The 24,674-nt window shown below is 37.5% G+C and overlaps 1 protein-coding gene across 3 annotated transcripts in view; it reads right to left on the reverse strand.

Moving 5' to 3' along the window:
* The window catches only part of TRPM6 (transient receptor potential cation channel subfamily M member 6), a 174,724-nt gene that overhangs the window by 49,622 nt on the left and 100,428 nt on the right, over positions 1–24,674 (reverse strand). For all 3 annotated transcript variants that reach the window (XM_043891277.1, XM_043891278.1, XM_043891276.1), the window contains 10 exons: positions 23,260–23,394; positions 22,124–22,177; positions 20,061–20,201; positions 17,744–17,878; positions 15,593–15,873; positions 14,188–14,416; positions 11,524–11,670; positions 7,590–7,736; positions 4,818–4,946; positions 2,956–3,207 (listed from right to left, as the gene is read on the reverse strand). In XM_043891277.1, coding sequence (XP_043747212.1) covers positions 2,956–3,207; positions 4,818–4,946; positions 7,590–7,736; positions 11,524–11,670; positions 14,188–14,416; positions 15,593–15,873; positions 17,744–17,878; positions 20,061–20,201; positions 22,124–22,177; positions 23,260–23,394 — 1,650 coding nt within the window. The remainder of the gene's footprint in view (positions 1–2,955; positions 3,208–4,817; positions 4,947–7,589; positions 7,737–11,523; positions 11,671–14,187; positions 14,417–15,592; positions 15,874–17,743; positions 17,879–20,060; positions 20,202–22,123; positions 22,178–23,259; positions 23,395–24,674) is intronic.

Consider the following 24,674-nt stretch of genomic DNA (forward strand, 5'->3'; position numbering starts at 1 on the left):
ACTCAAGTGTGTAGCAATGCCCTTCTCCAGGGGATCTTTCCAACCCAGGGATTAAACCCAGGTCTCCCTCACTGCAGGCAGATTCTTTACCATCTGAGCCCCAGTACAAAATAAAAAATTTAAAAAAAAATGGCACAGCCAAAATTTTCACATAGATTAGAAATTCAAAACAAATAAAATACCTGGAGTCATCATAATTATACCTGCCAATAATAAGACTGTCTAGTCATTGACCAACATACCTATTCCATGAACAACTGGATTTCCTTTGTTTAAAACATCTTGTTTTCTCTGCACAATACATGTTTCATGTAGCCTATGGAATAATTTAAATGTACTAACAGAAGAGAATCTGTGCTTTTTTAAAGAAGTGATGAAATATGAATAGCTTTTGACTGGCTAATATCTAACTTTTCATCAGAGATTACGAAAAGAAAAAAATTAGGGTAATTCAAATTTGTAAAATGGCTCCTTATTCCCAGGATTATCTTCAGCAGTATTTAGAGTCTGAGAAAATTGCTCAGGCCAAGAATCTGCTGAACAATTCCAGGCTACTTAGCAAACTGAAGAATTTAAGGGGGGGAAAAAAAGATGTAAAAGCAACTATAAAATGACGTTTGTTAAATCCAGTGGTTCATTAACTCTCAGTTAGTCTTTGCAGTAAAAGTAAGCCTGATTCAACCCTCCTACAATGTTGGTGGGAATGCAAATTGGTACAGCCACAATGGAGAATAGGATGGAGGTTTTTTAAAAAACTAAAAATAGAGCTTCAATATGACCCTGCAATCCCACTCCTGAGCATGTATCTGGAGAAAAACATGATCTGAAAGGATACATGCAACCCAATGTTCACTGCAGCACAGTTTACAATAGCCAAGACGTGGAAGCAACCTTGGGGTTTCCCAGGTAGCTCAGTGGTAAAGAATCTGCCTGCCACGCAGGAGACATGGGTTCAATCTCTGGGTTGGGAAGATCCCCTGGAGAAGGAAATGGCGACCCACTCCAGTATTCTGGCCTGGAGAAAGCCATGGACAGAGGAGTCTGGTGGTCACAAACAGCTGGACATGACTTAATGACTAAACAGCAATAGCAACAAGAAGCAACATAAATGTCCAGTGACAGAGGAACGGTAGAAGGTGTGGTACATCTGTGCAGTGGAATATTACTCAGCCAGTAAAAAGAATGAAATAGTGCCATTTACAGCAACATGGATGGGCCTAGAAGTTGTCCCACTGAGTGAAGCAGGACAGACAGAGAAGGAGAAGGATCATCTGACATCCCTTATAGGTGGAATCTACAAAGAAATGACACAAATGAAGTTATCACAAAACAGAAAGAGACTCACAGACTTAGGGAATGACCTTATGGTTACCAGGGGGAAGGACAGTGGGGAGAGACAGTTACAGAGTCTGGGATGGACATGTACACACTGCTATACTCTAAATGGATAACCAACAAGGACCTGCTGTATACCACAGGGAATTCTGCTCAACGTCATGTGGCAGCCTGAAAAGGAGGTAGTTTGGGAGAAACAGATATATGTATATGTGCGGCTGAATCCTTTCACTGTTCACCTGAAACTATGACAACGTTGCTTGTCAATTGGCCATACCCCAGTACAAAATAAAAAGTTTAAAAAACAAAGTAAGCCTGGTTGTTTTAGTATGCAATGGAGGACTGCTTGAGAATGCATATCATATATACATGTACCATACACACGTATTATAATTTGGAAAAGCTCGTTCAAATAATTCATTTATATTACTAAATATATTAATACATCCGATTAATCTACTTGTTCACTGTGGCAGAAACTTACACCATGAATTTCCTATTAGCTTCCCTTCCACGAGGCAGGAGCCACATGACCTGTTCTGGCCAATGGGCTGTGGAATAATAGCGATTTGACTCACTTCCCCTTCAGAGCAGTTAGAAGTTGCTCCATCCCTTTAAAAGCATGCTCCTCCATGGGATTTTCTCCATCCCTCTTATTCCCTGTCATAGGAAACCTCAGAAGCCACATAATGACATGGGTACACCCCAAGAAGGAAGGATTCGAGATCCCTCAGTCACTGGATAGAGGCCGGCCTCCATGAGCACCCATCAGTCTTTGCATCAGGAAGAAATAAACTTGTACTGAGTCACTGGGATACACTGGTTACCTCAGCATAGATTACCAAATTAACACCAATGTCACCAAGGCCAGAGAAAATATTGCTGGTCTAAGAGAAAAGTATAAAGTAACAGAAATCTATCTTTGGTATCCTGGAGGTTCTCCCTTTACTGTCCTCTTCCTTTATCTCAACAAAACTCTTCCTTCTCAAGAGCTTGCCCCTTCCCTGTTAGTGAATATTCTAGAAGAAAAAGCAAAGAAGATCTTGAGGTGCTGTCCTTCTTAAGTCCTGGGCAAAGTCAGTTAGACAGGGCTTATACAAGTGCACAGTGAACTCAGATGGCAGACAGAGCCAGCTGGTCCAGATTTGAATCCCGGCTCCCAAACTTACTCCTTTGGGAAATTTACTTAAACTCCATTTCCCTGAATGTAAAATGTGGATAATAGTACCCATCTCTTAAAATTGTTTTTAAGATTAAATGAGTTAATATATACAAAGTACTTAGAACAGGGTGTGGCCCACAGTAATCACTATTTAAGAGTTGGCTAAGGGTAGAGAGACAAGACAAATCAGTATTTCAGCTTACTGAGCTCAGAGACAAATACAACTGAATCCCCCATCATCTGGCCCTAACCAAAAGGGTAAGATGAGTATCACAGTCAACTATCCAATATGCTATCCAGGGACATTTGTTAAATATGAATTTAAGTTATACAATAAGTGGTGATGAAGTGTGTACTTCTTTAAATAATTTTAAAAGTTATAATACTATTGAATATGAACCATGAAATCAGGTAGAACTGTTAAAAGAATACCAGGTTATACAGCAGACAGTACTCACCATTTTTGCAATCATGGTCACATAGGGACCTGCATGTTGATTCACAGCAAAGAAGTCTAGGAGCCGTGAGAACCAGAATATGATGTTGATGCAGTATATCAGTCTTCCTGCTGTGTAGAAAGGTGGGTCACCCCACCGAAAGCCAAATCCCACCAAAAACAGACCAATAGCCACAGTTTCCATTAGGTTCCAGTACTCGCTAATCCATACTTTCACCTTTTGAGTAAATTTCCCAGGTTCTGAAATACAGACCTAAAACATGACAGAAAGAAAGAAACAAAGAATGGGTTATAACTCAAGAGTCTCATCAATATGATCTTCAATACTTCAACTGTGCATTTACGGAGGAATTGAATCCTGCCAAACCTTAGATCATAAGGCAGCTTTGGAGATGTAAGTTATCCTTGGGGAATGAATTATTTAAATAATTCTATAAATACAGCTTAATGTGACTATTAATGCTGGTCAACTATTTAAAAACCCAACCAGAAATTTAAAAAAAGAAGGAAGAAAGAAAAGTTTTTTCTAGATTTGATCAATCCTAAACTAATACAGGGAAACACTGAGACAATTTTAAAGCTCAACATTGCAATGGAATATAGCTGCAATGCCATTTCATGAATAGCCTAGTGCAAAGAAATGAAAGAATCCTATAATCTGGTCCCACTATTGCTGTTAGTGAACAGTTAGCAAATTGAACGTGACATTAGAACTCACTATTACAAGAAATTACCCCTACAAAAGGATGTCAGACAAATTGAAATGTCAAACAGTAAACCCATTTTTCCTGAGGCATTAAAAAGAATGGTAGAATTTAGAGAACATTTTTCTGCTGAATTGTTTTCTACAATCTATAAACTCCACAATAGTAACTAGCAGGCAACATAAATATAATTACTAAGACTATACCTACATCATATACAGTATTGGTCATAATAGCTCTAGGACAAATTTAATATATGTAAATGAACAAAGGTAGAGCTATATATACAATGATTCTAAAATAGTCTAAGTTATACTATATGTTGGAGAAGGCAATGGCACCCCACTCCAGTACTCTTGCCTGGAAAATCCCATGGATGGAGGAGCCTGGTAGACTGCAGTCCATGGGGTCACTAAGAGTCAGACACGACTGAGCGACTTCACTTTCACTTTTCACTTTCATGCTTTGGAGAAGGAAAATGGCAACCCACTCCAGTGTTCTTGCCTGGAGAATCCCAGGGACGGGGGAACCTGGTGGGCTGCCGTCTCTGGGGTCACACAGAGTCGGACATGACTGAAACGACTTAGCAGCAGCAGCAGCATACTATAAGTGATTACATTATAACTGAATGGGAATATTCATCCCTTTTTTTTTAAATGACTCACTATAAATTAAAAATAAAAAGTTTTCTTTGTTTTGTTTCTTGGACTACTTGCCCCAGAGGGATGTTTAGTAGGAATTTTCAAAGGCTCTACATGAATTCTCTACAACTTTAGCCACTATGTGACATGAAACCGATAATATGTAAGTAAAGTTAGACTATATGAAAATCAATCTTATTAAAAAAAAAACACTCTAGGGATGGGAAATCTAACAGTCAGAGGGTCTAATAACAACTAGACACTATCACTCTGTGACTGATAAACACACTTAGATGTCCTCAAAATAACTGCTTTCAAAGAGCGGCAACCAAGAGAAATTATTTGGCAACAATAAAAGGTTGAGATCAGAAATTTCCCCCAATTACCCTCCTATAGCATGCCAATTCAGGATCATTGCCCACCCCACCTCAACCTTTGACCTCCCCATTTTCACCATCCCATCCCAGAACACCTCTAGCAGAGATGTACAGAAGACAAGGGGAGAAAGGGTAACTCACCTCCCTGACCTTCTCAATGGCGTTGGTGAAGATATAGATAATAACGAGCCACTCTTGCATGCTGGGCTGGGGCTGCATCTCCACCAACACGGTGTAAGTGAACAGCATAAGGAATGCCAAGTACACCATCTGTGAGGGGGACACGCATTCCCTGGTCATGAGTGAGTCATAGTGGAGGATACCAAGCAGACATGGACCCAACTCAACAGAAATCACATGGACTTCAACATGATAGCAAGGAAATATAACTGGGACCACCTTCTGATTATTGATGACCTAATATCAAGGAAGGCACAAGAATCCACAGTTCTCTATTCTATGATTCTGTGGAAGGAAAGAAGAGCACTCTTCTCAAATGCATGAAAGTGGGCAGGGTCTCATCTTGTTGGCTCCTGATCAGAATTTTCAGAACCCTGCACATTCTGGCATGGACACAGTCAGGCTAACAACAAGCCAAGAAGGAATCGCACACCTCCTCCTCCATTTAAACATAAAACTTGTATCCTAAGGATGCCAAAGGAGCAGTATTTGTAGGAGACTGTTTTCAAATATAATAAGTTGTAATGTTTATTACTGCTGAGAATTTTATTTTATGCTGATTAAAATATCCTGGTTGATAGAAAAGTATTATCTGATTGTGAATCTTTATAATTAAAGACTGTTGACGTTTTTATCTACAGAACTTAAGCACTCAGCCTAACACATGATAGACAATCAAGAAATGTATGTTTAAGCTGTATATATATTAAACCTAGATTTCCAGTCTCTTCCAAGAATTAAAGCACAGTAAACACATACACATAGATATATGGTGATTAACAGCTTTGTGATCTTATCTAACATTCTTATGTCTTACAATTTCCAGAAGCAGAATAGCTATACACATTTAAAAACGTGACACATACTAAGTTGCCAGCCAGAAAGGCTTTACCAATTTCTCTATCACCAACAAGGCATGAGACTTGCAGCCCTTCCAATATCTTCAGAGACCATGCACGGTGCTAGCTGATAAACACGCATTACAAATCCCAGATCAAAAGAGAGAAAAATGCCTGTGTGTGTGTTCATTCTCATGAGAACCATATTATTTTAAACTGAACCTTATTTATCAAATCTTTTTGAGCTCTTCCTAAGTTTGATAAGTCTGCTAAGCTTAGTTCTGCATAGAGAATGGCTGAAATCACTTTTGACTACACCATATTGACATATACAATAGGTGGCATTTCAGGCAGGCATAACGGCTATTAGCATTACCTATGAGTTAAGACATTTAATAGAGAAGCATATAAGAAAGTTAAAGTAAATTCTATACTTCTCTAGATCTGTATTTCATAGTTTTAATATGTTTGATGATCCCATAGGGACACAATTTAAATAAACTTGTACTGTCAAGCAGACGTTTTTTACATCGTTATCATTGGTTTCATGGTGGCCAAACACTAAAACATTGTAGATACTGGTGGTACTACTTCTGACCCTTTTTTTTCTTTCCAGGTTTTTAAAAGATATCCAAAAATGTTTACACTTTTGCTCTCTCATCATAGCATTTACAACAAGACACTTCTTTAATAAAGTACACGTAACATAACCTAGCAATGTAACAGCCATGACTAAAATGCCTGTGCTCACAGCTAATACAGTTCACTGTGGTGGGTAGATATGGTTGGCTAGTCTGTTCTTTTTCCTAGCTATTTTCATCATAATCATTGTTGTTGTGGTTCTATTTGCTTAGTTTGCTCCTGTCTCTAAGAGTTCATAAGCTGGAATTTTCTAAGGAAAGAAACACTTGAATACTCTACCCAGTGATGTGACAATGGCTGGGCTTCCCTGGTGGATCAACTGGTAAATTATCCACCTGCAATGCAGGAGACCTGGGTTCGATCCCTGGGTTGGTTAAATTCTCTTGATGCTACTATCAGAGTCTCTAGGATTTTGTTGCATATTCACAAAAATGGTAAAACCTGAATCATCTGAATGAGATTTTCTTTTTGAAAACATAAAAGTTATTTGGACCTATGTACTTATTTAATAAGTATATGAAACAAGTGTGTGGTTGGGCAAGGAAATATTTTGAAATATAACACATTTAGATAAATATCCTCTTATAATGACTTCAGATGTTTTAGAAATATACAACCTTGACCATAAGCAATTTAACAATAGATAAGCATTAGAAAAATAAATACTATTAAATAAATGTAAAAAGCACTCAATACATTTAGTGTACAATTATTGCTTTCTCTATCTCTCCATCCATAACAGATTTAGTATTTGATTCAATTCTTCTAAAATTTGTGTTGTTCTCCATATATTTGTAAGTATTTGCTACTGAAGACAACAACAACAATAAACACTTGCATTTTTAGTCTATATTACACAACAGTCCTACAAAGAAAAAAAATCAATTCAACTACTGACATTTTTGCTCAAGATGGGAAATGAATCCACCCCCATCACTTAATTCTACAACCACTATTATTCATTTTATTGTTCCACAAAGTTTCAAATGTTTAGTTCCAGCTGTGCTAACTATAAGCACTCAGAAGAAGAAAAAAATGCTTGTGCTTTCACTCCCCAAAAGTAGGAGAGACCTGCCCTCACCTCTTCTCACCTCCCTCCAATCTTCTTTCCTACCTCCTTTGCCAGGCCTCCCACTTTTTCTAAAAACTACATTTTTATTACAAGTTGGTAAATTAGGCATGTCACTATCAACATTATCATTAGCAATTAACCATCCTGAATACTATATATAATATTTTAAATGAGACCAACCGTATAAAACCAAAACTTGACAATTGGAGCATTGTAGAACTCATAGACTTTCCTGGTCCAAGGAAGGGTTTGGGGCCCACTCTTTAAATCAAAGTGCTGACTTTCATCTGTTTTCTCATCAGGTCCCCTTTCCAAATCACGGTCTTTCTGTAAAATGAACAAATAATTGTTTATTGTCAGAGCTTTAACTAAATACTAACATTTTAAAATATCTAAAATATTATATATTTCATAAATATAATAAATATATTAGAAATTAATTGGGCACCCATCTGCCAAATTACAATCTTAGTCTTGAACAGAAGAAAAACTACATGTATTCTATCTATCTTTGACAGGGTAAAGAGAACAGGGCATTTCTGAAAAGCAAGTTGAGTCTCCCATAATCAAATTTACTCAAACTAAGAGTAGTTCCAAGCATTTTAAAATGGTCCCTCTTCCTGTTCTTTTTAATCTCCTTTATCAGTAATTTTGGAACCTAAGGATATTCATATAAATAAAGTCCTTATGAAATCAATTAAGTAGAGAATAGAATTGTTTCCATATAAAAGGAGGACAAAATGGATAGAGACTGGTGATACATCTTTCCCAAGTCACAGGGAAGTCAGGCTCAGTGTTAGTCTAAGAATTCCGACTTTGACAGCTTCTCTACTCATTAACAACAAAGGTTCTTTACCTGAAGTTCACAGACTCTGAGCTTATGGAGTTCTTTGCACCTGCTGCAATTATATGCAAGCATTTGTGTTGCACATGCATTTTCTAGGGAAAGCATTTTCCATCAGTTTCTCAAAAGTTATGGGTCAGCCTAAAGGGGTTAACAGTTGTCGGTGGTGAGAAATGAGTATCTGTGTGACAAGGAAGTGGTTGCATGAATGTGACTAACAGAGGTGTCTGCTCAGAAGAGCCATGAGAGAGAAAAAAAGAAAGAGAAAGGGAAAAGCACTTGCACCCTGGTTACTTTTGAAAAGAGGAAACTTAGGGATGATGAAAGAAAAGCAAAAGAGGTATCATCCTACTTCACAGATGTCTGCATGATTTTAATCTTTTAACAGGAAATGTGTTACTTCTGTAAATTATGAAAGTCATATTAAATGAAAAGAAAGGAACGTTCTACGGTGCCTCTCAGACTAGCCTATTTCTTCAACCTATCCACAAAAGATGTCTCTCGAACACCAGACCTGCATGATTACCAAGACTTTCCAAGCCAAGGAATGAATCAAGTTTTGCCTGAATTATCCACGTAATAGCAAGAAAATTTAAATGTTGAGGCCTCAAGCCTCTAGATGGGTTTTCTCAGAGCCTGATTTATAGCTCTGTTATTCATGTCACTTTGGACAGTGGAATCAGAGACGTGATTTAGAAGTACAGGAACTGAGCCAGTTACTAACAGAGTTGAACCAGCCTAGAGTTAAAATGGCTTAGAACTATGACTTAGAACTGATTTTAAAAGTCATCATATACTGTGATTTTAATGATATCAGTACCACTACAGAAAGACTCCAGAAAGCTATTTAAGTAATGACCTTGTTGTTAAATAACTTCTCTTATTATTATATTACAAAACATTAATTGAGGGCTTCCCTGGTAGCTCAGTGGTAAAGAATTCACCTGCCAATGCAGGAGACACAGGTTCGATCCCTGATCCGGGAAGATCCCACATGCTGCGTAGCAAATAAACCATGCACCACAGATACTGAAGCCCCTGTGCCCTAGAGCCCGTCCTCCACAACAAGAGAGTGGCCCCCACTTGCCGCAACTAGAGAAAAGCCCACACATCAATGAAGACCAAGCACAGCCAAAATAAACAAAATTATTTTAAAAAACACATTGAGCCTATCTCTGAGTTAAATTCAAAGACCAAATACCATGACATGTATATGAAGTTCTTGATGTTGTATCTGGTTATGATATCAAATAAAATACACAAGAGCATCTGCCAAGAGTTGTGGCTGGAAAGCAGAGTACTGGAAAAACACCTGTGTTGGAAAGATTGCTCAAGCATGAATATTTCCACCAAGATTCAAGGAGATGATGACATGTTCTCCAGTTAGGGTGATTCAGAGTGAAGTCTCTTAAAATGTAGCCTGGTTTAAAGATAGTTCTTGGCCATGTGCGCTTACCAGAGAGAAAGATTCTGCAGCTTTAAGGCATGAAATAGAACTCCAAATGAGGAAAACAGTGAAAGAAGGCTGTACTGTTAGCCTTGAGACCATATAGAATCAAACATGTGCATGTGAATGTCTCACATATAAAGACTGCCTTCCATTTCTAATAAGGTTAGGCCAGCACTAAATTTCTTTTCTTTCCTTAAAAAAAAAAAAAAAAAAAGGAACGGTCTAAACTTAGTTCTTGCCTGGAGAATCCCAGGGATGGGGGAGCCTGGTGGGCTGCCGTCTATGAGGTTGCACAGAGTCAGACACGACTGAAGTGACTTAGCAGCAGCAGCAGTAGTAAACATATAATCTAACCAGTACAATCACAATTAGGACAACTTGCAAAACCCAGTTTTGCAACAGAGAATTTCTCACACACTCTGTAGAGGTTAGAATATACCTGCCATCTTGTACTCTGAGAACCCCAAACAGAACTATCAGGCTTAGAAAAAAAGGGAAGAGAGGGAAGGAGGGATAGAAGAGGAACACACATACCCAGAGTTATGATAGTCAAAATATTTAATAACTCATCTGGTTAACTGATCTGGCATTATCAATCAGAATGGATACTCAACCAATCACAACAGACGCCAGCCATACAAACTATAATTAATTCTTTTTCATTTAACATTTATCAAAGATGTTTTCAACATTATAACAAATACCTCATAAGTACAAAAGCCCATCAGACAAGACACTAGCTAAAGAAGTAGCCTCACTGAAGTATTAAGTACCAGAAAAGATGTTCACTACACTTCACAGTCCATCTAGTCAAAGGTATGGTTTTTCCAGTAGTCATGTATGGATGTGAGAGCTGGACCATAAAGAAAGCTGAGCACCGAAGAATTGATGCTTTTGAAGTATGGTGTTGGAGAAGACTCTTGAGAGTCCCTTGGACAGCAAGGAGATCCAACCAGTCTATCCTAAAGGAAACCAGTCCTGAATATTCATTGGAAGCTGAAGCTGAAACTCTAGCCACCTTATGCGAAGAACTGACTCATTTGAAAAGACCCTGATGCTGGGAAAGATTGAAGGCATGAGGAGAAGGGGACAAAAGAGGATGAGATGTTTGGATGGCATCACCACCTCAATGGACATGAGTTTGAGGAAACTCCTGGAGTTGGTGATGGACAGAGAGACCTGGTGTGCTGCAGTCCATGGGGTCACAAAGAGTCGGACATGACTAAGTGACTGAACTGAACTGAACATCTCATAGTAAATGGCAACTTCATCAGCAATGATCCAATTTTGAAACATAAAATTCAAAAAATGGATGTGCAGACAGCATATTGGAGGCTCTGTGGCAAAGACGGGTTGCAAGAGAACCAGCTCAAGTTACCCATGAAAGAGTACACTTTTGGGAATTCAAGTAAAACTATCCAAACTCACTGCAGATAACAAGTGAAAAAACTGTGGCATGAAACAGTGAATATCAGCACAAATTCTAAACCAGCATTTTATAAAATATTTTGAAGGCTGTGAGGCATCCCTTATTATAGCTTTCAAGAAACAATAAGTCTATTTGTTCCACTAGTCACAAAGGAAAATGAAATATTAAGCAGCTTCCTAGATATAATAGAGTCTTTGATTTTGGCAGAAATAGGGTATTTTGCCTAATCATATATGGAGGTTAATCAGAACTATCAAACATAGTATACGTGACCATACTATAATGTGATTAAGATTGTTAAATAGTTTGTTAATAAATAAGCTATGTGTCTGTGTATATTTGTGTGCCGTCCAGGTCATGAAAACTTAGCTCACCATGATATCCCACTAACCTGAGAAGAACTTTCTTTGGGAGTGCCGGCGTTCTGGTCACCATTATACCATGTAAAGTCCTGGGACTGTGGGACATGCGACATCTCCGCTTTGCTTTTAAACTCCAGTGTCAAAATGGCAGGTGGGAAAAGAATACTGATGATGATCTTCAAAGGAGGAGAACAAAGCAGGTAGTGAGGGTTATACAAGACACACATACGATCCAAATAAAGTCAAGATTTGGGTGTATGGGAAACGTCAAATCCATCCCCAATTAAGTGGCTACCCTGACTGTATACATATTTTCTGACTTAAGAATTCCAATACCAGAAGCGTCTCCCTCAGAAATACTCATGAATCCAAGCATATGGATAGGGGTGTTCACTGCAGGGCTATCTGTAATGGCAAAAAAATTAGTGTCAACATAAATGCCCAACTAAGCAACTGAGCATAAATGTCCACCTATAGAAGGACGGCTGATGTGGAACAACCTAAGAGTGGGATTCAGTCAGCCCATCATATATGTGGGCTTTGCATCCACAGATGCAACTAACTGTGGATTAAAAATATTAAAAAAAAAAAAAGAATTCAGACACTTCCAAAAGGCAAACTTGAATTTGGAGCACTCTGTCCCTGGTGGCTCAGACAGTAAAGAATCCGCCTGCGATGCAAAAGACTTGGGTTCAAACCCTGAGTCGAAAAGATCCCCTAAAGAAGGAAACAGCAACCCATTCTTGCCTGGAAATCCCATGGAAAAGTGGGCTGCAGTCCACGGGGTTGTAAAAGAGTCACAACTTAGCGACTAAACAACAACAACTAGCAGGAAGCTGCTGTATATCATGGGGAGCCCAACCTGGCACTCGGGGATGACGATGAGAAGTAGAATGGCATGGAGTGGGGGGGAGGTTTAAGAAGGAGGGGGTTCGCATTAATGTGTGGCAGAGACCACCACAACATTGTAAAGCAATTATCCTCCAATTAAAAAAAGAAAACTAGAGGCAAGGCACTGAGAAGTCTTCTTTATCAATGAGCATATTGCTTGAATAATTCTTTCAAGCCACTAAGTAGTTATTATCACATAAAACAGTATAAAATTTATTTATATTTTAAACAAGAATGTAAAAACATACCAAGTCCCTCTGTTTACATCCATCTCCCATCACACATACATTTTCTCTGCCAGTAAAACCCACAGAAGGTATAACTCCAGACATCCAAAGTTTTCACTCTATTGCTATCATTCATGAATTTATTTATAGTCTATTCAACTTGTATGGCCTTTCAGGGTAAAGAGCTTGGATTTACTCAGTTCTATGAGAATCACCTTGGTGAATATTATCTCAAGCTAAAATTAAGCCCCAGTATTCTGGGGTTCAGTGAATGAAAATAAGATTACCCTGACTCTATACCATTCATGATTAAATAAACTAAAGTCATGCCCTTGTCAATTTTTTTTTTTTCATGCTGAAATGACTTTTTGTTGTTTTGTTATAAAGCCTGATCTCCTGTGGAAGTTCTCTGGACTTGTCCCAGTTCTGGTAGGGATTGGTTTGTTTGTGTGTTTGTTTTCTTTTCAGATGTTGAACCCAAAATACATGCAATCTTCTAGGTCTGGAAACATCATAGTTATCAAACACAATGATAATATTGCACTAATTAATTCCTAATCTACTTTCTGAAAAGCTCCACATTCTGTTGCCATTGACCATTGCAGAACAATCAGCTCATGAAACAGTGTTCAATGACACCAATATCCCATTTCCAAGGAAGGGTTTAGAGTCTATTCCCTAAAAGCATTTACATGAGCTTTCCTTTCCACATAAAACTCTATAAGGTCTTCCTCCAGTCTTCATCCACTTCGAACTAGTCATTTTATAATTATTTATGGAAGTGTTCCCAAAACTTACAAGCCAAGCACTGATAAATTAGGATCCAGGCATGGAGAGCAATATGGTTTGCTTCAAGTCAGAGAGTTTAAGTAGCTAATTCAGTCTTCTTTGTCAGCTCACCATGTTTGGGGGAAAAACATTTAGTCTTGCTTCACTTAAGTCTCTTTGTTGATATAAAAGTAAAGTATACAAGGAGCAGAAAGTTATTACGTTCTCAAGAATAAGGGTTTCTAATTTCTAATTCAAGATGAAAGATAAGGCTAAACTATAATGGAATACAAAAATTTGGATATAGTGGTGTGAACAAATGTGTTTGAGGACAGCTTTACAAAACAGCCATTTATTTCCTGAAACATTACATTAGATGAGCACAACCAATTGCTAATTTTATTTAGTTTATCATGGGTTAGCATCCTTAAACTGAGAAAATTTTCAGTAAAAAGTCTCATTTACTTCTGTTATAATGATCAGGGCAGTGGTGAATACTAATAATGAAATCTTACTTAGGTCTGTACATGCTTCTAACTTCTAGCCACTTTCTCATGAATATGCCTTTGCAATGGACTGGGCTGGCAAAATTATGCCCATTTTTTAAAAGAAACCATAGGAGTGGGAGATAAAGTAGTTGTCAGAGGTTCCAATGTGAAGATCTCTGCTCATCTGTGAGAATCAAAAATAGTATTAATAATTGGTTTTCCTGAAAGTACTCTCCTGGAACAAGGGACAAATAAAAAGAGACAGACCTCCAGACTGAACTATTAATAACATTAAACTCTATAAAGCAAGTAGATATACCTTTAACCAAGAGTTTTTCCTCATTTTCAGACGCCCCATCCACATATCAGTTAGTAGCATTTGGGTACAAGTATGTGAAACGAAGGGCCTCAACCCTCCAGAAACAGCCAGCTTCAAACAGGTAGAATTGCTCCAGTTTTTGAGTTCGTAGGTCAACAGTTTCATGGCCATCCTTTCATTCTGTTTGAAGGCCTTCTCCAACACATCCAGGGCAAGCTGGCCAAACTGTCTGCAATGACACAGTGGTGAGCGGCAAGCATAAAGGCAGGCCGGAGTCCCAGAAACATTCAAAAAGGTTATATGTGAGACTCAGAAAAGACCAGGAGAAAAGAGGGAACAGCAAAATGCAGAAGCTACTTTAAAAGGGACTGCAGCTCAGAAAATAGATTGTTCTCCCTTTCTTGAAGGAACAGACCTAGAGGGTTTCCACCGAGAGTCCCTGAGCTATTCCCGAAAAGTGACTCCATACCACAAAACAAGCTATGTATGGCTCCCTGATAGGTCCTAATGAAGAATTCTTGCCAGAAAAAACTATTCAAAATCAAACTATCATTTAAGGAAAAACTGTGGAAACCCTTCACTCCTATATATTTTTTTTAAGATTTTACAAAATACACAGATGACTTAAGTAAGAAGCTAGACCTGTGGACACCCCCAGGATATCTTCTGGGAGGTTGTTTTCTCTAAAACATAGACACTGTCATTCTCTGAAATTTTTTTAAATAAAAATTGTAAATTAGTTTCTATTAACTAACTCTAGTTTCTCTTCTTTCCCTACTACCGTCATGCATTAGTAAATAAAAAAAAACAAAACATTCCTAACTTTTCTATCTTCCATCATCACTCTCTGGCATTTAATATATAATATATTTACCTGTTTTCCTGTCTGAGAGGTCCTTAAAGTAAACAACAATTTTTAACATAACTTAGTATCAAAGAGTTTGATAGTCAGGAGGGATTTCCAAAATCATTCATTGAACATTTTATAGTTTAAAGTCCCAGGACTTCCCTGGCGGTCCAGTGGTTAAGAATCCAAAATTCCACTGCAGGAGGCACAGGTTCTGTCCCTGGTTGAGAAACTAAGATCCCACATGCCATGTGGTGAAGCCAAAAAGAATTTTTAAATTAAAAAAAAAAAGAAACTAAAGTCCCACAATCTGGGCAAGTCATTTGACGGTTAGTAAAGAGCTGGCCCCAGGACAAGAACCCAAGTCTCCTGAACTAAGGGCCACCTCTCTTTCCTTTAGTCCTTAAAATATCTCAAGAGCCTTATCTATGGAAGAGTCCATGAAACGCACCGCTGTAAGTCCACACCTCTTACAAGTTCTAGGGTGAGGAAGATAAACGTTTCTAACCATTCTAAGAAGTGTCGATGTTAAGTATGAGGTGAAGGGAGAACTCCTACTTTGAGTAATTTTTCAGTTCTTCGGAGGCATCATCCACCATGTTGCTCTCCTTGGCTTCCCGGGCCATTGCTCGGTAGAGGATACAAGCAATCACTGCCTTGACCGTGGCCTCCTCACCATGCTGCCAGAAGAACATGGCCATCTTCTGCCTTTTCATGAGCACAGCCCACACCAGCAGGTCATTATAAGGATAAATAAAGCCAGTAGAATCAGGGTCATCTGATATATTTTGTTCTTCTTTTGACTTCTTCCTTGATTTATGAAGGGCTACAGACTTTTCCTGTTAGAATATAAAATAGGAATGGGTGTCCAAATACTCAGATGTATGATGTTCTACCTGACAAAAGACATTGAGTATCTCAGAAATATTTGTAAAATCACAGAAAAAGGATGGAAATAATAGTAGAACTTTATAACTTTTGTGACCCTATGAACTGTAGCCAGTCAGGTTCCTCTGTCCATGGGATTTCCCAGGCAGCACTACTGGAGTTGGTTGCCATTTCCTTCTCCAGGGGATCTTCCTGACCCAGGGATCGAACCCAGGTCTCCTGCACTGGCAGGTGGATTCTTTACCACTGAGCCACCAGGGAAGTCCTATAAAATAGGAATGGGTGTCCAAATACTCAGATACATGATGTTTTACCTGATAAAAGACACTGAGCATCTTAGAAATATTTTTAAAATCACTGAAAAAAGGATGGAAATAATAGAAGAACTTTATAAATCAGAAACCAAAACTTTGCCCTTTTATTCATCTATTTCTTGTTGTATCTAATAGTTACAGGGTCCCTAGGCTAAGATACCTCCAGTCCACTTAAGTTTACACAGCTTAAAACTTAACAGAGCTTAACACAATATAAAACAACTTAACACAACTTAAAACTCTATACCTTTAGAAAAATCACTAACTATACAACAGTCTTCAATTTCTCAAGAAAATGGGCTGAAATTACATATAAGACAAATGAGAACTATAAAAAAAAAAAACCCTCTAACCTTACCTTACAAATAGATCCACTATTTTCCTCTTAGTAAAATGACACTAGTGTTGCCATCATTCTTACAAATAGATTGGTTTTCATTCTGATCTCCTTTATTCTGGCTATATTTCCAGAGTGATGGTAATAGGTAATAATGAAATACCATTTTCTACCTGGTTAGACCCACCCTGTACAACTCATCTCAAAAACCATTCTCTAAAGCCCCACAGTCTTCTATATCACTCTGCATGTATCTCTAGTTCAATGCTCATCACACTGCACTGAGATTACTTCTTGGGGAGGGCAGGACCATTTCTTAGTCATCATTATATCTTCTCCAGCCCACCTGCATCTCGAATTCAACCAAGAGCCCAAAATAATGCCTGGAAAATGATAAGACTCAATAATTATTCTTTTTTAATTAAAGGAGATCAGAGCAAAAATTGTAATAAGCTTCTTCTATTTCTATAAGTAGCGGGAATTTGTGTTCATTGATTATGACCAACAGTAATTTTATGATATAACTTTTCATTCTAAGAGCCTTAAAAAGCAAGCCTCTTTCAGCCAACATAAGAACCATTTCTTTGGAAACTCTTGAACAAAAGCATTCATGTCCAGAGCAAAGTGGGACTAAGGTAGTGCAGGGAAGAGGGGCATCACTCTGCTCACACACATACACACATTCATAAATACATTATCATTACCATGCTGTAACATTAGGTTAAAATTAATTTCAAAAAAACTTCAAAGGGGAAAAAAGAAGATACAAGAGGACAGTGTAAGAGAAAAGCAAAGGAGAAGGTAACAGTCACCTCTCTAATTAGCCTTAAGGAAAGGAGGATGAAGGTATAATGGGGATTTTTTTAGTACCATTCCATGGACTGCCTTCCTGAGTCATCATCTGGACATGGCAGAGGTGGGAACAAGGAAGGCAGCCTGAGGTGCCAGCCCTGGAGATCATTTAGTTCCCCATCCTGGGCATTTGCTCGTCATTGTTAGAGAACAGCTGTATCATGTTTTTGACTTGTACCATCTTAGTACCACTGTACCATTACAGTTCCTATAAATGGTCCCTCTATCTGGATTCCCCATTCTTGAATTTAAAGTGATGAAAAGATCTCAGTCTTCAAGGACAATTTTATTCTCAAATCTAAAATAAGTAAGTGGTACCTTGACTTGGTAAGGTTGGGCAGTTCTAATGAACTGGGAATGCAGGGTGCTCTCTGTAGACTCCTTTCTATTTCCTGAGCGGCATCTTCGGTGAAGAGCAGGCTGGGACAGGCTTTGAGTGAGAGTAGTCATTTGCTGGCATGTGTTATTTTATTTTTAAAACAAAACAAAAAGGGAAAAAGATGATTATGGTAACAATGAAAGTGGTGACAATCTTTTGTTTCTAGACAATAAAACCAAATATAATATTGCATCCTACCAAATATCCAATGGTTCTGTCTCTCTTCCAAGGTTAGTAATTAATTACTCATCCAACCAGAGCCTCTCATGACCCCTTCTTATTAAGCACACTCTTATTTCCTAACATCTTAAAGAACATGCTTTTTTTGTTCCCTATTATATATCTGCATTCCTTCTTTATGTGGAAATTCCATTAGAATCAACAGATGTTCTATACCTGGAACAAGTTCAAAACAGGCAATAAAGATTCACAGGTCTGATAAGAGAAAGTTCCCATTCACAAGCAGCTCCAAGGTTAAGCTTAAGTTAGAAAGCTATGAAATGTCTCCAGGTGTTACATAATATCACTATTGGAGTGGAATTCCAATGGCTAGATCCAATAACAATATAATTAATGGCTTGTCAGTATGAAGCTTTCAGGCTTCCCAAGTGGCACTAGTTTGTAACTGCTATAATCTAATTTACTAGGAAACATAATAAACTCTATACTTCTTCACTAGAAAATAGTTAGAGAAATGGGCAATTTCCTACCCATTTCTAGAAAGGGCATTAGAGGAACCTGCCAGCAAGCTTCCCACTGGACTGCACCAACATCACAGTCAGTCCTCTATCTGCCCCTGGTAGCCTCACAGCAAGGCTTATTTTGTTTAAATGAAGGAGCTGATACCTCAAGTATATCCTTATGTCTGTGAAATTCCAATAAAGGACATTTTCTCTGGGAGAACTGGGTTTCTTTCTGTTTTGCTTCCTCATCTAAAGCCAAGTTGGGTTTTCACTTCCCTCCATTCTTTTAAAATAAAGATCAAAAGGAGCTTGATAGTCTAGACTTTTCATGTGATCTTTCCAGCATCATCCCTCACAAACTTCTGGTGTTGTCCAGCGACCAAGGCCTCCTGGTCACTGCAAAACCATACCTTGATGTTCACAGCACTGAGCCTTGTATTGTCCCTGCTCTTCTTTCAAACAAAAATGCCCCAAACTATCTTTTCTAACACTTGCATTATTCCCCAAGAAGAACTAGCTCTTCAAGCCAGAATCACTCTCATCTCTAGGCTTCTGAGTATACTAGTCCCCTCACTTCCACTGCCCTCCCTTCATTCTTGCCTACCTTAGATCTACCACCATTCTTAACTGAAACGTCATTTCCTCAGAGATGTTCTCTGATTTCCCCATCTAAGTCACTCTCTTTCATTACATGCTTTTCTTTCCTCCAAATGCATAGAACAATTAAAATTTACTTATTAATTAACAAAAGAACTAAGCTCTTCAATTTACTAATCTGGAAAGGCAATTTTAAGAAATGAGCAATATTTTCTCTGCTAACCAACCAACTACCAACTTTAATTCTGGCGCTTCCCTGGTGGCTCAGAGAGTAAAGAATCTGCCTGCAATGCAGGAGACCCAGGAGATCCAGGAAGCTCCCCTGGAGAAGGAAATGGCAACCCACTCCAGTATTCTTGCCTGGAGAATTCCATGGATAGAAGAGCCTAGTGGATTACAGTTCATAGGGTTGCAAAGAATCAGACATGGCTGAGTGACTAACACCTCCACTTTCACACTTTCAAAACTATGATGGAAAATAAAGTATATATAGTATGTATATTTACATGGTACACTCTACACACATCTTCCAATATAACCCCTACATACGTTCCAAGTTTGTCATCTCCAGGCTATGTACTATTATGAGTTTATAGATGCAATCCTATTAAGCTTTCCACTTGTGTATTTTCAAAAGAAAGATGAGGAAAGAACTAGTCATCTCTCCCTCTAAACTTTCTCACCACATACTTCTATGTCAATTTTATTTTAGCACATTTTATATCCTGTTTTGTATTGTGGCTAGTTCTTCATGTCTGTTTCCTCTAAGAGTTTCTAAACTGCAAGTCTACATCCATCCAGGCCAGCATGCTAGCACTTAGCACAGTAATTTACATGGAGCAAATATTCAATAATTGTCAATAAACAGAATGTCCATTTGGAAAACTCTTCCCACCTAAACTTCCCAAACCATTTTTCTAAAAGTATAACTCCTAGAAATCATCAGTTCTACAAGGGTACTTTTCAATTATGCTACCTTATGTTTTCTGTAGAGGTTGTTGTAGAGGGCTCTGAAATTTTTTCTAGTGTAGCTGCTGCGATATGCTCCACCAATAAGGTATTCTATTACCAATCCAATGTCAATCAGCGTTATCCTATAGCCTGAGAGAAGGGTATGCTGCAACAAAAACACGTAACAAATTATAACTGTCAGTTCTCTTTGTCTCTCTTTTGTCATGTAACTAGGACATAACCAAAGAGGGAAACTCATATTCTTTAACCCTAGAACAATGCTTAGACTCACAAAAGAAGTGAGAGACCCCGAGTTATCACTAATAACAAAACAATAACAAAATCAATTTATGAATTAATACAATCAGCTGCTGTTACAATCTGCTTGTTCAAATGGGAAAAATTACTTAGCCTTAATATGTTTTTAATTTCACAGAATGTCTGCTTATAAGAGCACATTGACTCTTTTCCTCTCTTTCTCATGCATACACACACTTTCAGAATAAAATACATTTAAAGACAGCATAAAAGATTTTTTTAACTGGCAATGGCAGAACTACTATAACAGAAGTATAATCACTGGAGAAGACACTGGAGAATCCAAAATAAACATTAGGTTACAATCTTAAGCCTCTCTATTGAAATGGTTATAACATCACACACAAAACAAGAAGATGAAAGGAAGTAAAACAAATGAAGTAAGGAACATGAAATGGTGAAACAAAATGAGATATCAAAACACGAGGCTGTGCCAAGACAAAGGTTATGGTTAGTAGGAGCCCTGAACAGCAGATTTTCAAATACATGGTATTAGCCTAAACGAAAATTATTTTGACCCCTTAAAACCCACCTTAGCGCCTCTTCTGAACTACCATGCATACACAGTATACTTTTAAAGGCACACAATGATGAATAAGATCCTTGAAATGAACAGTCTATGAATAACATTCCCAAAGCTTTGAATAAGAAATAAGGTTATGTATGTAAATAAATATAAATAATTTAATTTCTTTTTCACATTATAATTTACTTTTGTAAGGAACACAAAAAATGCTCTCATTTTTCGGCTAGTTAAAAGCATATCTAACTATTTCATTCCTTTTTCTTCAGTTTAGAAGAAAACTGTCATAGAATCAGAGTTTAAGGAAAGAATCTAAGGAAAATTATTTTGACCCAGCATAAAGCAATGCACACTAAATTTACATCAGCATGGACACTTTTGCTTATTACTGATTTGCCAACTAAATACCTTCCTCCACAGTCCTTTCACTCTGGTTCTCTCACCAAGTCAGCATAATCAGAAAGCCCACACTCTCCCCACTAATGTATTAGACTTTAGAATTAAGGCAAAAAAAGTCTGTTAAACTCAGAACGTTTTAGTAACTAATGGGAGGTCAGAGATGATTTTATGTCTGACTTAACTCAGGGTGATATGAGAACAGCATGAGTAAAATATAAGCAAAGATGGGACTAGTGGATTGGTCCTGGTTCCCTAGAACAACACATAGACTCACAAAAGAAGTGAGAGCCCCTGAATTATCAATAACAGTCAAAACAAGAACAAAACAACAGAAATCACATGCTAGTCCTTCAGTAAAGATAACACAACCAGAAAGTTTCATTTTCAACAGGTATTATTATCATCATTGGCAATATTGTTATATCATGTTAAGCTGAAATTCTGCCTGGAAGTTTCTATGTTTACAAATCATGTTTTATAAGAGGAAATAATTATTTGCTCATGCCACTAACTTGGTGGGTCAAATCTTTTTTTTTTTTTTTTTTTGAGAGTTGTGAGTTAAGTTTTATTTGGGGCAAAATGAGGACTGCAGCTGGGGAGGCAGCAACTCAGATAGCTTAGAGACTGCTCCCGGGTCAAATCTTTTGAAACACAAAGTAAATTACAGAAAAAATTCTGAGTGTGGTTTAGTTAAAACTGTTCAGAGTCACAACTGTTCAGAGTCAAAGAGGATAGGTAATTCACTAGAAAATCCAACACTATTTTTTACAAAGCAAAATTTGGCAACACTTCACCACAAAGCTAAGACAACACAAGAAGAAATTTGCACACCTTCATAATTAGGTTACCTGTTTTACATCTTGGACAAGATGATGCAAGAGCATATTGGTTGGTCCTTGTTTCTGTAATAAATAAAAAAGGAAGAATTTTAATTACCATGTGTTGGGGAGAAATAAAATACCTTTATTTCAGAATGTATAAATAATCCAGAATATTGAAAATTTTCTTCAACACCTTTAGTAATGAAGCTTAAGCCAAATTAATTCTAAGGAAGGTATTTCCCAAGAGAAGACATAATTAGACTGAAATATTTTTCAGCGCACAATGTATATACCTAGGTAGTAAGGAAGGCCTTAATTAACCTTGTGACAAGAGGCAGAAACAAATTTTAAAAATCTATAACTATCTTTTATTATTTATAAATCACCCAATTACAAATTCCATCACACAATTACATTGCATCAGCAAATACTGGTTGAGCACTGGCTACATTCATTCAAGTTACTGAGGGATTCAACAAAGAATATAAGTACTTTCTTCACAGAATTTTTACAACCTAATATAAGAGTGTGGTACTTACACCAAAAAAAACTCAACAATATGAAGAGTATATTCAAAACAATGGCAAATACTCTGTATTATTATGAAGTGATTTGGAGTGATCTATGGAGTGATCAAGAAGATCTATAGAGATCAAAAGACTATGGCGTGATCAAGAAGACAGGGCTTTAAAGAAAGGGTAAGATCCAAAGGCAAGGAAGAACACCTCAGGAAGGGTGCTTGACTTGAGTATTCATGTCTTTTTATAAGGAGTAAGCCAGTCTAGTTTCAATAAAAGGTTTGTATAGGAAAATTGCAGGAACAAAATTTTAATAGTGTCCCTAGATTGAAGTGCTCTATTACTCAATACAAGCAATTTGTTCTTATTCCCATCTTTGGCTTTAATTATGGGGTTACTATATCCTATTTCTGAAATCAGTTTATGCTTCTATTCTGTATAATTATTTAAAGTGGGAAATGCAGAAATGGTCCTAGGATTTGCTAAGAATGTTTCTTCTTTGGTTGAAAAGTCTGTCTCTTTATAAGCTATCTTTGTACATAAGCACTGAAGGAAATTTGAACATTCAAGATACAGCTGAAGCTAAGTGTAGCTAATTAATAAGTAATCTTAAGGCTGTAACTGATAAATTGTTCCAATACTCACTGTATTATAGAGCTCTTCCAGTCGGGAGATGGTAAGAAAGCGATGGAGGTTCACTCCATACTCTATTAAGAGCTTCACAAAATCAACTCGATCCATCACCAAGGCATCTAACATTGCTTGTTCCAGAGAGCCAGGCTTCAGAGGGGAGAGATAAAAAAGAGATACAGAAACAATTAAGAAAGCAGAAATAACTAAAGAGTTACATGTATTTGAACTCAAAACTATACAGACAAAAATTATCATAAAACACAATCTTACTAAGAAATGTTCAGGACCTAAGTGAGGAAATAACAAAAAGTAAACCAAAGACCTAAAAGACCTTTTGAATAAATGTGTTCTTGGATGAAAAGACTGACTATGGTAAAGATCTCAATGTTTCCCGAATTAATGTTTAAAGTTAATACAATTCTAATAAAAAGCCAAGGTCTCTTCTTTTCTTTCTTTCTTCTCCTTCTATTCTTTTTTTTTTTTTTTTGGTAACCTGGCATGTTCCCTTTTAAACTATACCTGATTTCTGGGTATAATGGCAAATTAAACATGCATTTACTTTTAATACCACCTAAAACTTCACTAAAATTATAGTAAAGGGTTTCAGGGAAAAAAACAGAATCCACAAGAACAAGGAGGTCAAAAGTGAAATATTTCAGAAGTTGGAAAGCAGATGGCCAAATGGTAATTGACTTAGCAGTTCCCAGGAAACCAGAAAAGAAGTCCCCAGAAACTGGAAAAAGAGCAAAGAACCAAACAATCTATGCAATAGAATTTTAGCAGCATAAATTGCTAACACTGGGACCTTTTCACTCATCTTCCCCTACTGACTTCCCTAACAATAACAACAAGGCTTATACCTTCTAAGCAGGAGACTGGAGGATTTCTTTCTGATAGTGATGAATGCAAGAGGAAAATATATGAATATGCTAGCACTGCAAGTCTCCCAACAAATGGCAGCCAGATCACCCTATTGTGAAGCTCAAATCTACAGGCTTGGAATTTCTAATGATCTTCCTTTCATCTACTCTTAAAAAAGAGTACAGGCTAAACGATCAAAAAACATCAACTAGGAAGAATCAGACAATAAAGGAAGAAGAAAACTTCAAAAGAACAATCATAAATAGCCTCCAAAAAAAACAAAAGAAAATATATACAGGATGCTATTTTTAAAAAGACAACAAATTTACCCTTAGAAATTAATAACATGCTACCAGAAACAAGGTGGCACTAGTTGTAAAGAATCTGCCTGCCAACGCAGAAGATGCAAGAGACACAGGTTCGATCCCCGGGTGGGGCAAACTCCCTAGCGAATGGCAACCCACTCCAGTATTCTTGCCTACAGAATTCCATGGACAGAGGAAACTGGCAAACTACAGTTCATGGAGCCACGAAGCCTCAGACTCAACTAAGCAACCTGAGCACAG

This window comes from Cervus elaphus, chromosome 29, assembly GCF_910594005.1.
Source record: "Cervus elaphus chromosome 29, mCerEla1.1, whole genome shotgun sequence".
NCBI classification, from domain to species: domain Eukaryota; kingdom Metazoa; phylum Chordata; class Mammalia; order Artiodactyla; family Cervidae; genus Cervus; species Cervus elaphus.